General features: G+C 46.7%; 1 protein-coding gene across 1 annotated transcript in view; it reads left to right on the top strand.

Moving 5' to 3' along the window:
* MEP1A (meprin A subunit alpha) overlaps positions 1-12,722 on the top strand; it is a 69,049-nt gene that overhangs the window by 28,267 nt on the left and 28,060 nt on the right. Inside the window, exon 10 of the mRNA XM_084821729.1 lies at positions 10,146-10,361. Coding sequence (XP_084677855.1) covers positions 10,146-10,361 — 216 coding nt within the window. The remainder of the gene's footprint in view (positions 1-10,145; positions 10,362-12,722) is intronic.

The following is a 12,722-nucleotide window of genomic DNA, read 5'->3' as shown; positions in this document are numbered from 1 at the left end:
TGTGTACAACAGCTTCCATGAACACATTCTCACTTGGTTGGAGAATTGTGCGTACAAACCGATGTGCTGATACTGGCCCAGTCCAGCAGGTTATATACACATAGCCCCATCAAATAAGTGGAAATGATAAAGATCAATGGCTGGGAGGGAAAGAGTGAATTTAAACTTTAAATACTTCCCTGTGGCTTCTGTATCCATTTCACAGACAGAATTCAGAGCATGTGGGAAACATCTCTGTTCTCCTAGCAAGGATCCCTGCTCCAGATAGTCCACTTCACTATTAGCTGCTCTGCCCACTGAGTGCTGCATTCATTTACTTTGTAATCTTCAGTCTTCCACCAGTTTAAAAGCCAATTAAAGATATACCAGGAACGCACTGTAGTTCTATAATAGCCATTCAGAATATACCTGCAGGGCGTGAAGGGGCAGGCTGCGTGCTGCGGCATTTGCTGCCTCTGTGTTCATGAGAGTACCCATTTCCATGACTGCGCACCAAAATGCATCTGTTCCCCACACTGAGATTTACCACACTGAGAGATAGAAGGATGGCAACTTTAGCAATGAGCGCTGACTGGGGATGGGTACCAGGAAACGGGTGCCGCTATCCCTGGTGGAAAGGACAGTTGAACCTTTGGGGGCTGTTAACACAACATGCTGGCCACACAGGGTGGGTTGTTGCAAACAACCCACCCTGGGCGTGTAAGCACAACGCCACATGATCAGGCAACCAATGCACCCGGGGAGGCTTGGCTAGCTGCCCCCTCATATCTCCTGCCTCTCCTTCAGTGCTCCACCCCACATCCCAGGGGAGCTGGCAGCGAACTTGTCTTTGCCGCCAAGTCAAAGTGGCTCGGATTCCTGCACCAAGCAGGGGGTTGGGCTCAGTGGCCTTGTGGGCCCCTTCCAGCCCTACTATTCTATCATTCAATGATTCTATGATTCTGAGTCCCCCTTCCCAGCTCCAGGGTTGGTTTCCTTGTTTAAAAATTATCACAGCCTCATTTTCTGCAAAAATAGGGCTGTGAAAATTCTAAAAAGGGCCCTGTCCTGAAAACTGGATGGGGAGAGGAATCCCACTCTCCACCAAGGGCCCTTGGGGCAGCAGGACCCATGATGGGTGTTGGATTCCCCTCCCCATCCAATTTTGGGGACGGGGCGTTTTAAATCCCTTTGCAAGCCTATGGAGAACAATCTCCAGAGGCCTGTATAGGGATTTAAAGGGGGGTGAAGTCCAAGTTCCCCCCAGGACTGTGTTGCCCCCACAGTCCTTGGAGGGACTTGGATTTCACCCCCCCCCCATTTTCAGCTGTTAAAATTTTTGTAGCCCTGTTTCTGCGCAAAATGGGTCTGCGAGAATTTTTTAAAAGCTGAAAATCGGGGGTGGGGTGAAATCCAAGCCCCCCCCCCAAGGACTGTAGTGGCACAGTCCCCCACCCCTGATTTTCTGCAGCCAGTGGAGAACACCTCCTTTGGCTTGCATTGGGATTTAAAGAGACAATTTAACAAGACAACGAGGTTTGTCTCTTTAAATCCCAATGCAAGCCAAGGGAGGTGATCGCTATGGGCTTGCATGGGGATTCAAAGTGCCCTGTGCACAAAAGAAAAACCTCTTTTTTATGGCCAGGAGGGGGTGGCTGGGGGGGAGTGAGGGCCATGTGGGGGACCTGCAAACGCCCCCCCCGGCCCAAATGGGAACCATGCAGGGAAGTGGGTGTTTTTAAAGGGGGGAGGGTTACAGTTACCCACTTCCTTGCATGGTTCCCATTTGTGCCAGAGTGGGGAAGACTTGGGGGGTCCCCCACATGGCCCACTACTCCCCCCTGTTACCTCCCCTTCCCATAAAAAAACAGGAGTGTCCTAAAGATCAATCTTGCCACTTGGATTTTGACAGCTGTCTCTGTCAAAATCCAAGTGGCAAGTGCAATCTTTAGGGTTAATCCTAAACCCTAAATGTGTGTTTCTCAGGTACGGGTAGCAGAAGGGCTCCCTTCTGGCCATCTACAAATCTGTGTCAGATGACACTAGGATAAGAGAGCAGAGGGGATTGCAAGGCCTCCTTTTCACTCTGGCTCAGCTTTTTTTTTAAATTAAGTGTCTAAATAGTGTACAATTTAAATATAAACAAATATAGAACTTACCAATATTCACTGCATTCCTTTCAGAAATCTTGGTAGCTGATTGAACTGAGTGATGGTCTTCATTCAAGAAAGTTTAAACAGGTTTTCTTATTTGTCTGCAAAAGCATTATCTCCTTAGCCTAGGGCTGGGGACCCTCCTGCCCTCCAACAGATGATGTTGAACTACAACTCCCATCAGCCCTCACCATTTACCGGGCTGGCTGAGGCTGATGAGAATTGGACTCTAACAACATCTGGAGGGCCATAGGTTCCCCAGCAGAAACTGCATGAAAATTATTTTCTCCAGTGTAGGCTATACACAAATCTGTCAATAAATTCAATGCAATAAAGATATTTATCCCACAATGTTATCTCCCCTTCCTCCACCCTGGAAACTGAGGAAATAAATAGTAGTCAAGATAACTTAAGTAGATTTCACTTTATATATATATATATAGTTTTTCTGTATGTATATATATACATACACAAAAACACACACACACATATACTTTTATCTGTCATTCACTAACAGTGTTCATTGGGGTGGCTTCTAATAAAGAGAACAGATGCATGAAGACTGTACTCTGAAATTTGAAAGACCATATTCTCCTGCAGGGGCCTGCATGGTTTTAAAGACTTCGGGGCAAAGCCGTTCTTTAGGTCGTACTGTCATCAGAGGCACACTTGGGTGATGCGAGAGAGGGACTTCTTGGCGGCTGCTCCCAGGCTGTGACAAATTCCCTGCCAAGGGAAGCTAAGTTAGTGTTGGATCATTCTGTGTTGTCCTTCCACTAGCAGGACAAGATGTTTTATTCAGGCAGGCATTTGGCATTTAAACTGGATTGCTGTTGAAGGGAGTTCTAATGGGTTAGGTGTTATTTCTTTTTAGTGATTTGTTTCAGTTGTGTTTTTAATTTGTTTTTATGTTTTAGGGCGCAAGTTATGTTTACACCCTTGATACTCCAATGGTGGCAGAAATCTTCATGCCACCATTACTACCACTGAATAGGCTTGATATATAATGAGCTCTAACTTGTGTCCAGTCAGAGTTGGGATATGTCTTCCTCCACCTGAGTTCTAGCAGTCTCTGCTTCTTTGCCTTTAGCTCAGTTGTATACCAAGGAGCTGCACAGGCTCTGGTCAGAGGGAGAGGAGAGGATACTTGGAAGCAATTGTGTCAGCTGCCTGAATCGTCTCTGCATCCTGTAGATCGACCAGGGCTTTGGTAGGAGTGCAACCATATCAGTCAGAAAAAAAGCCTAGCGTGAAGATGGAATTCCAATAAACCACAGTAGTCTCCCCTTCTCTGAGGGGCTGTCCTCACAAGCAATTTGGTGTGAAGTTGCAGCTGTCTGAGGTCCTTCATGACAGATGATGTCATCACCAATCTGCTGCCAACCAGGCACTTCCCTCTTGAAAAGCTGCATTGTCTGAAACTCCTTTTACGCCAACTTTTTTTACTTTAAGCATCTTCCTAGTGGTTTTGCCACAGTGTACCATGCCCCCGCCCTGCACGCGTTAAATCCTGGCCGTGCCTCCGTGACCTGGCAGTGATGCAGTCAAGGGGGTGGGATACCGCATTCCCTCTTGTTTCCCCAATTGAAGTAGTTTTTCCCATATCCCCCCTTCAATGCATTGTTGTTGTTCAGTCGTTCAGTCGTGTCCGACTCTTCGTGACCCCATGGACCATAGCACGCCAGGCCTTCCTGTCCTGCGCTCTCTCCCGGAGCGTGCTCAAGTTCATATTCATTGCATCCATGATGCTATCTAGCCATCTCAACCTCTGCCGTCCCCTTCTCCTTTTGCCTTCAGTCTTTCCCAGCATCAGGGTCTTTTCCAGGGAGTTTTCTCTTCGCATTAGGTGGCCAAAATATTGGAGCTTCAGCTTCATTATCTGTCCTTCCAATGAGCACTCAGGGTTGATTTCCTTTAGGATGGACTGATTTGACCTCCTTGCAGTCCAGGGGACTCTCAAGAGTCTTCTCCAGCACCACAGTTCGAAAGCATCAATTCTTCGGCGCTCAGCCTTCCTTATAGTCCAGCTCTCACAGCCATACATTACTACTGGGAAAACCATAGCTTTGATTAGACGGACCTTTGTCGGCAAGGTGATGTCTCTGCTTCTTACTATGCTGTCTAGGTTGGCCATAGCTTTCCTCCCAAGGAGCAAGCGTCTTTTAATTTCATGGCTACAGTCACCGTCTGCGGTGATCTTGGAGCCCAAGAAAGTAAAATCTGTCACTGCTTCCATTTCTTCCCCTGCTATATGCCAGGAAGTGATGGGGCCAGATGCCATGATCTTAGTTTTTTTAATGTTGAGTTTCAAACCAGCTTTTGCACTCTCCTCTTTCACCGTCAACAAGAGGCTCTTTAGATCCTCTTCGCTTTCTGCCATTAGGGTGGTATCGTCTGCATATCGGAGGTTGTTGATAATTCTCCCAGCAATCTTAATTCCGACCTCTGATTCATCCAACCCGGCATTTCTCATGATGTACTCTGCATATAAGTTAAATAAGCAGGGTGACAATATGCAGCCTTGTCGTACTCCTTTCTCAATTTTGAACCAATCGGTTGTTCCATGTCTGGTTCTGACTGTTGCTTCTTGACCCTCGTACAGGTTTCTCAGGAGACAGGTAAGGTGGTCTGATACTCCCATCACTTTAAGAATTTGCCACAGTTTGTTGTGATCCACACAATCAAAGGCTTTAGCATAGTCAATGAAGCAGAAATAGACATTTTTCTGGAATTTTCTTGCTTTCTCCATGATGCAGCGAATGTTGGCGATTTGATCTCTAGTTCCTCTGCCTCTTCTAAACACAGCTTGTACTTCCGGTAGTTCTCGGTTCACATACTGCTGAAGCCTAGCTTGTAGGATTTTGAGCATCACCTTGCTGGCATGTGAAATGAGCGCAATTGTGCGGTAGTTTGAACACTCTTTGGCGTTTCCCTTCTTTGGAATTGGAATGTAAACTGACCTTTTCCAGTCTTGTGGCCACTGTTGAGTGTTCCAGATTTGTTGGCATATTGAATGCAGCACTTTAACAGCATCATCTTTTAGGATTTTAAATAGCTCGGCTGGAATACTGTCATCTCCGCTAGCTTTGTTGTTACTAATGCTTCCTAAGGCCCACTTGACTTCACTCTCTAGGATGTCCGGCTCAAGTTCAGTGACCGCACTATCATGGCTATCAGGGACATTCAGATCTTTCCTGTATAGTTCTTCTGTGTATTCTTGCCACCTCTTCTTAATCTCATCTGCTTCTGTTAGGTCCCTGCCTTCTTTGTCCTTTATCATGCCCGTCTTTGCACAAAACGTTCCCTTGGGATCTCCAATTTTCTTGAAGAGATCTCTAGTCTTTCCCATTCTGTTGTTTTCCTCGATTTCTTTGCATTGTTCATTTAAGAAGGCCTTCTTGTCTCTCCTTGCTATTCTCTGGAACTCTGCGTTCAGTTGGGTATATCTTCCCCTTTCTCCCTTGCTTTTCGCTTCCCTTCTTTCGTGAGCTACTTGTAAAGCCTCATCAGACAGCCACTTTGCTTTCTTGCATGTCTTTTTCTTTGGGATGGATTTCATTGCTGCCTCCTGAACAATGTTACGGACCTCCGTCCATAGTTCCTCAGGCACTCTGTCTATCAGGTCTAATCCCTGAAATCTATTCCTCCCCTCCACTGTATATTCATCAGGGATATGATTTAGGTCATACCTGAACGGTTTAGTGGTTTTCCCGACGTTCTTCAATTTAAGCCGAAATTTTGCAAGAAGCAGCTCATGATCTGAGCCACAGTCAGCTCCAGGTCTTGTTTTTACTGACTGTATGGAGCTTCTCCATCTTTGGCTGCAAAGGACATAATCAATCTGATTTCGATATTGACCATCTGGTGACGTCCATGTGTAGAGTCGCCTCTTGTGCTGTTGGCAAAGAGTGTTTGCTATGATCAGCATGTTCTCTTGGCAAAACTCTATTAGCTTTTGTCCTGCTTCATTTTGTACACCAAGGCCATGCCTGCCTGTTATCCCGGTGATTTCTTGACTTCCTACTTTAGCATTCCAATCCCCTATGATGAAGAGGACATCTTTTTTTGGTGTGAGTTCTAGAAGGTGTTGTAGGTCTTCATAGAACCGATCAACCTCAGCTTCTTCGGCATCAGTGGTTGGGGCATAGACTTGAATTACTGTGATGTTGAATGGTTTGCCTTGGATTCGTACTGAGATCATTCTATCATTTTTAAGATTGTACCCCAATACTGCTTTTCCCACCCTTTTGTTGACTATGAGTGCTACTCCATTTCTTCTAAGGGATTCTTGCCCACAATAGTAGATATGATGGTCACCTGAATTAAATTCACCCATGCCTGTCCATTTTAGTTCGCTGATTCCCAAGATGTCGATGTTCAATCTTGCCATCTCATGTTTGACCACCTCCAGCTTACCTTGATTCATTGATCTGACATTCCAGGTTCCTAAACAATATTGTTCTTTACAGCATCGGATTTTCTTTTCACCACCAGACACATCCACAGCTGAGTGTCCTTTCGGCTTTGGCCCAGCCGCTTCACTCTTTCTGGCGCTACTTGGAAATACCCTCTGCTCTTCCCCAGTAGCATATTGGACACCTTCCGACCTGAGGGGCTCATCTTCCGGCATCATATCTTTTAGCCTTGTGATACATTCCATGCGGTTTTCTTGGCAAGAATACTGGAGTGGGTTGCCATTTCCTTCTCCAGTGGATCACATTTTGTCAGAACTCTCTGCCATGACCTGTCCGTCTTGGGTGGCCCTGCACGGCATAGCTTATGGCTTCACTGAGTTACGCAAGCCCCTTCGCCACAACAAGGCAGTGATCCATGCTTACTCGTAAATAAGAAACAAATCTCACTCCCCCATATCAAACCTTTAACATACTCCAGTGCTGGATGAGACTCTCTGTAAAGCAACTCCCTTCTGTTTACTTGGAAATAAGAAATAAATCCCACTCTCCTGCAGCGATTCTTTAACAGACCTCAATCATACGGACCCATGGTAAATCATTAAAGCATTTAAAGGGTTAAAGGCTAACTTTAGCAACTCGCCCTGAAGCACACTTTCGTTTCTCCTTGAAATCACTATCTCGATGCTGTGCTTCTTTGATATTCTGTAGTTTCTCTGTTGTTATGTAGGAGAAAGGGGGGGTAGAAAGGGAGGGTTGGAAGCAATAATTCCGCAACAGAGTGCTGGAATGGGGCAAAATTGTGGGGCGGGGCTACTTTCAGGGGAAGCCTTCAGATGTTGCACTCCAGAATCAGGGATTTTGGCTTCTCAAGGCAAAAGTTTACACACTGGGGAATGGCGGCGGGGGGGGGGGGAGATAATGTAATAGCAGGAGAGAGCCTTCAGAATTGTAAATTAGTTGCATTCATAATAACATAGTATTGGGGGGGAGCCCAGTTGGGGGGGGGGAGGGAAAACAAGCCTCTCTCATTGGTTGAGCAGCCCCTGCCAGTTTGATGACATTCAGTTCTATTCCCCCCCACTAGGGATGTACAAAAGGCACTTACCTTTCGCGGATTATGTTTATGGTTGGGGGGGAGGAGTTCCATCCCTCCCCCCGGAATCCTCGCTGGGGGGGGAGGCGCGCCGTTCTCCCCCCCCCCCGGAATCCTGGCCGGCCCGCTTCACTCCACAGGGATTCTGCGGAGCCGCCGGCCGGCTCCGCCAGCAGCCGGACATTCGTCCGCTGGCTAGCAGGGATGCAAATGGTGGCGGCCATAGCCGCCGCCATTTGCGTCCCTGCAGTCAGCCGTGATAGGCTACGTAAATGTTTACGTAGCCTATCACGGCTGACTTAAAAAAAACACACACGCGCGTGTACGCAAATGGTGGCAGCCACGGCCGCCGCCATTTGCGTTCCTTATTTTGGCATGTCTTAGTCTACGTAAACATTTACGTAGACTAAGACGGCGAAAGTAAGGGGAACGCAAATAGCGTAGCGTCTACGCTATTTGCGTTCCCCTTATTTTCGCTGTCTTAGTCTACGTAAATGTTTACGTAGACTAAGACATGCCAAAATAAGGAACGCAAATGGCGGCGGCCGTGGCTGCCACCATTTGCGTACACGCGCGTGTGTGTTTTTTTTAAGTCAGCCGTGATAGGCTACGTAAACATTTACGTAGCCTATCACGGCTGACTGCAGGGCCTTAGCCGCCGCCATTTGCGTACGAGCGTTTTTTGTTTTTTTTAAAGGTCAGCCGTGATAGGCTAAAGATTTACGTAACCTATCACTTTTTTTTTTAAAACCTAGCTGTGATAGGCTACGTAAATCTTTACATAGCCTATCACGTTTTGTGTTTTTTTTTAAACTGGAAATGGCGGTGGCGGCAGCCGCCGCCGCCGAACCACCGCTGCCACGAAGATCCGCCCAAGGTAAGTCTTGTCCCGGGGGGGCGGGGGGGCAGGCCGTTCCGCCACCAATTTCGGGGGGCCAAATGCGCTGGCATTCGGCCTCCCCGAGATCCGTGGCGGAATTTTCATACATCCCTACCCCCCACCCCACCCGGAAGTATGTTCCTTTCAAGCACTGTGTGACCTGTGAAAAGTGGATTTTAAAGGTACAGTACACTCAGCTTTTCCTGCTTCGTGTGTGCCTGATGGAGATGGACCAAAGCTGTTTCCATGAAAATCTGGATTTTCCTCCAATGTGCTTCTCATTCCATTGTCATTAAGATCCCCACCCCCTGCCCCTAGTCTGTGTCAGTGCTGCACTGTCAGAGAATTTCGCCATGAATCTCAGGGAGGCTGAATGCCAGCGCATTTGGCCCCCCGAAATTGGTGGCGAAACGGTCTGCCACCCCCCGCCCCGCCCCCCAGTACGGGACTTACCTTCGGCGAACCCTCCTGGCGGCGGCGTCTCCGGCGGCGGTGGCGGCTGGTCTTCTGATTGGCTGCCGCCGCTGCCATTTCTAGTAAAAACAACAACAACAACAAAATGTGATAGGCTACGTAAAGATTTGTGTAGCCTATCATGGCTAGATTTTTTAAAAATACCGTGATAGGCTACGTAAATGGTTACGTAGCCTATCACAGCTGAGTAAAAAAACAACAACCCGCGTGTACGCAAATGGCGGCACCCAGGGGCGCCGCCATTTGAGTTCCTTATTTTGGCACGTCTAGTCTACGTAAACATTTACGTAGACTACGGTGAAAATAAGGGGAACGCAAATAGCGTAGCGTCTGACGTAGCGTCAGGATTCCTGTGTGGAGGGACAGAGCGCCAACCCCCCGGCCAGAATTTCGGGGGGGGGAGGGACGGAGCGCCTCCCCCCCCGGCCAGAATTTTTGGGGGGAGGGACGGAGCGCCTCCCCCCCGGCCAGAATTTCGGGGGGAGGGACGGAGCGCCTCCCCCCCACCGCGAATCAAATTTCGTTCAAGGTAAGTGACTTTCGTACATCCCTAAGTTGGGGAAAGTCTGACTACTCCCAGCTCCCCCACCCAGGTCTCAATAATACAAGCTAGGTCAGTTCTGGATATTTCTGCTGATTTCTGAAAATTCATATCACTGAAGAAAGATGATGTCATCAAAGCTGCCAAATCAGCGCTATGGTCTATGAACCCTGTGCTGTAGATTGGGAATATAAACTCTCAGCAAATTAGGCTGCAATATAAATCACTGTTTCTACCATAAAGCTGATTTTTAAAAGGAATCTATACTATACTACAAATTCTTGAACTATGGTTCTATACCTGTTCAAGAATCATGGTTTCCCACAAAGAATCCTGAGAGTTGTAGTTTGGAAAGCCTCCAGATATAACCCCTTTACAGAACCATAGTACTACTAGGGTTCTCTTAGAAGAGGAAATGAATGTTAAGTCAGTTTCAGTCTGTGGAGCAGATATACCCTTTGTCAAACTTGGGGCTCCATGTTATATAGTCACAGCATTTTTAAGAAAGCAAAAAACAAAACAAAAAAACAATAGACAGTGAGATCCAGGAGACAGTGTATGTATAATTATGCATGGTGTTACTTCAATAGCACTAGCTTCTTCTCCACAGATGCTGGCCATTTCATGCACTTTAATACCAGTTCGGGGAAGAGAGGTGAAGCAGCTGTCTTAGAATCCCGCATTCTGCATCCAAAGAGGAAGCAACAGTGTCTCCAGTTCTTTTTTAAAATGACAGGAAGTCCCTGGGACAGACTTGTCATCTGGGTTAAGAAGGATGATGGCACGGGAAAAGTTCGCAGGCTGGTTAAAGTTCAGACTTTTCAAGGTAATTTTGAACCCTAGTAAGAGATTATTGGGGTATCTTTGTACAGCCATCAGACACATTGGTTTAAAAATACCACAAGATTTTAATCAGCTTCCTGCCATTAAAACTCCCCACCTAACCTCCATGCAGGAAAAAAAATGTGGGAAATACGTGTAAGGTCACATATGAAGACTTTATACAAATGTCTGTTTCACCGTGTGCACCCATAGAAAGCTGCGCTCTCCATCCAGCATGTATATTTGAAACAAAATAGATATGTGTGTGATCTCCACGTTTGAGGGTGTATATGGCCTGTTTCCCACCAAGTTGAACCCAGCCCACCAGCCCTTGCATGGTGCCCTGGCAGATTCTTGCCACACACACACCCAGCCCCCAAATCTGTTTTTGCCATTTCAGGCAAGCATCAAAACCAGAGGGTTTTTAATTATGCCTCTTTGGGTCCCAGGAAGCAAAAGTTATATGTTTGCAATTAAAAGCCCATTTGGTTATCAAAAGACTTATTAGCTTTTAATAAACATTGTTGATTATGTATATACCCCTCTTATTCAGCAGCCCTGTTCCTTCAAAGCACAAGCTGAATTTCATACTTCTCTAAAGCAGGTTTCATAGTCAAGGTGTGAAAACAAAGCATAACTCCACTAAATTTGGCCAACAGAGTGAAGGAAATGGAAGCAGATTTGAAAGACTGAGCAGCTGGGGTACCCATTTCTACATCACCTCAAGCAGTGCAAGAGATGCTGCAGCACATCTCCTTCCCAGGACACACCATTAATGTGGGAAGCCTGATATCACATGAGAGGGGTCAATGACATGGACACTTCCCACACCCAGGGCTTGAGCAATCCTTCCCATTTCATCACAGGTTTCTTATGTCAGTGAAGCACTGGAGGAAGCAGATGTCCTGCAATAGCTTCCATGCCCTTGAGCAACGTAAAGAAAAGGCTCTTCATGGGTGACCTCACAAACTGACCGGGAATACAGAGCAATTGAGAAGAGAGGTGCCTTAAAAGTTCCTTACTCAAGCTCTCTGGCCTCAGCCCAGTGTTGCCTGTTAATGGCTTAGGGCCACAATATCTGAAGGGCCACCTTTCCTCATAGATTCCTACCGGTGCTCTGAGATCATCATCAGAGGCACTGCTTCAGGTATCCTTGCATACTGAGATTCAGTGGGTGTCTATTTGTGAGCCAGGCTTTTCAGTGGTAGGCCCCCAATTGTGAACCGCCTCCCCAGAGAGGTCCATCTGGCAGCCACTTTTTCAGGGCCAGGCAAAGACTCTTAGTCCTTTTAAACTTTGTTGTTGTTGTTCAGTCGTGTCCGACTCTTCGTGACCCCATGGACCATAGCACGCCAGGCCTTCCTGTCCTGCGCTCTCTCCCGGAGCGTGCTCAAGTCCATATTCATTGCATCAGTGATGCTATCTAGCCATCTCATCCTCTGCCGTCCCCTTCTCCTTTTGCCTGCAGTCTTTCCCAGCACTTTTAAACTGCTGGACACTCTATTGCTCAGAGTTATCTTAAAGTTTTGTCTTACAAATTCTTTTTATCACTATGAATATTTTAAAATCTTTTTAGTATTGTTTCTGATATTTTGATCCCCATTATCTTATATGTGGCTGCTCTTAGTTTTTATTGTATTTTATTGATTTTATCGTGTTTTATTTTGTATTTGTGTATGTTGCCTTAAGAGATTTGGCTATAGAGCAACTCACAAGTTTAATTAATTAAGGGCACAATGCTATGCATGTTTAGAGAGCAAAAAGCATGGCTGGCTGGGAGCTGGAGGACCTTTTCTGTGTGCACATGCATAGGATTATGCCTAAGAAACTCAAGGGCAGCTACCAAGAAGTGTTCTAGGCGAGGGTAAGAAGCAGGGTCTTCATTCAAGTGATGCCATTACCTTGAAATTCTCTCCTTTCTGCATACTTCTCCTTCTCTTAAGAGGATTTTGTGCCCCCCATAATTTTAACCTGCTCAACAGATGGAGAGTTTATTCAAAAGGGGGTACTTGATTTAGAGACATACCAATTCAACACCCTTGGAACTTGTCCAAGTCAAATCAGGGTTTCCATCCCACCTCTGCCCTTTGCAGCTGGAGATTGTGGGGTCAGCTGGAGATAGTGGGGGTCAGCTATCGGCCCTGCTTCCCTGCTCTTTACTGCCTGTTACCCTTCCCCAGAGTAAGGAGGATTTTTTTCCCTTGGGAAAGGAGAGCAATTGGCAAAAAGGATGGGGGGGTGGAAAAGTGGGGAGGAATTTGGCTGTTCGCGTGTTTCAGTCAAACACTCAAAAAACCCACAGAGATTTTTCTAGTATTTAACTCAAGCTGCCTGATTGACTTTGGGGTCCATCATGGAGAAGGAG

This window comes from Heloderma suspectum, chromosome 1 (assembly GCF_057233095.1).
Source record: "Heloderma suspectum isolate Gila_16-S chromosome 1, 16-S_ref, whole genome shotgun sequence".
NCBI lineage: Eukaryota > Metazoa > Chordata > Lepidosauria > Squamata > Helodermatidae > Heloderma > Heloderma suspectum.
Note: the sequence above shows the minus strand (reverse complement) of the source record. Positions and strands in the feature narration are given on the sequence as shown.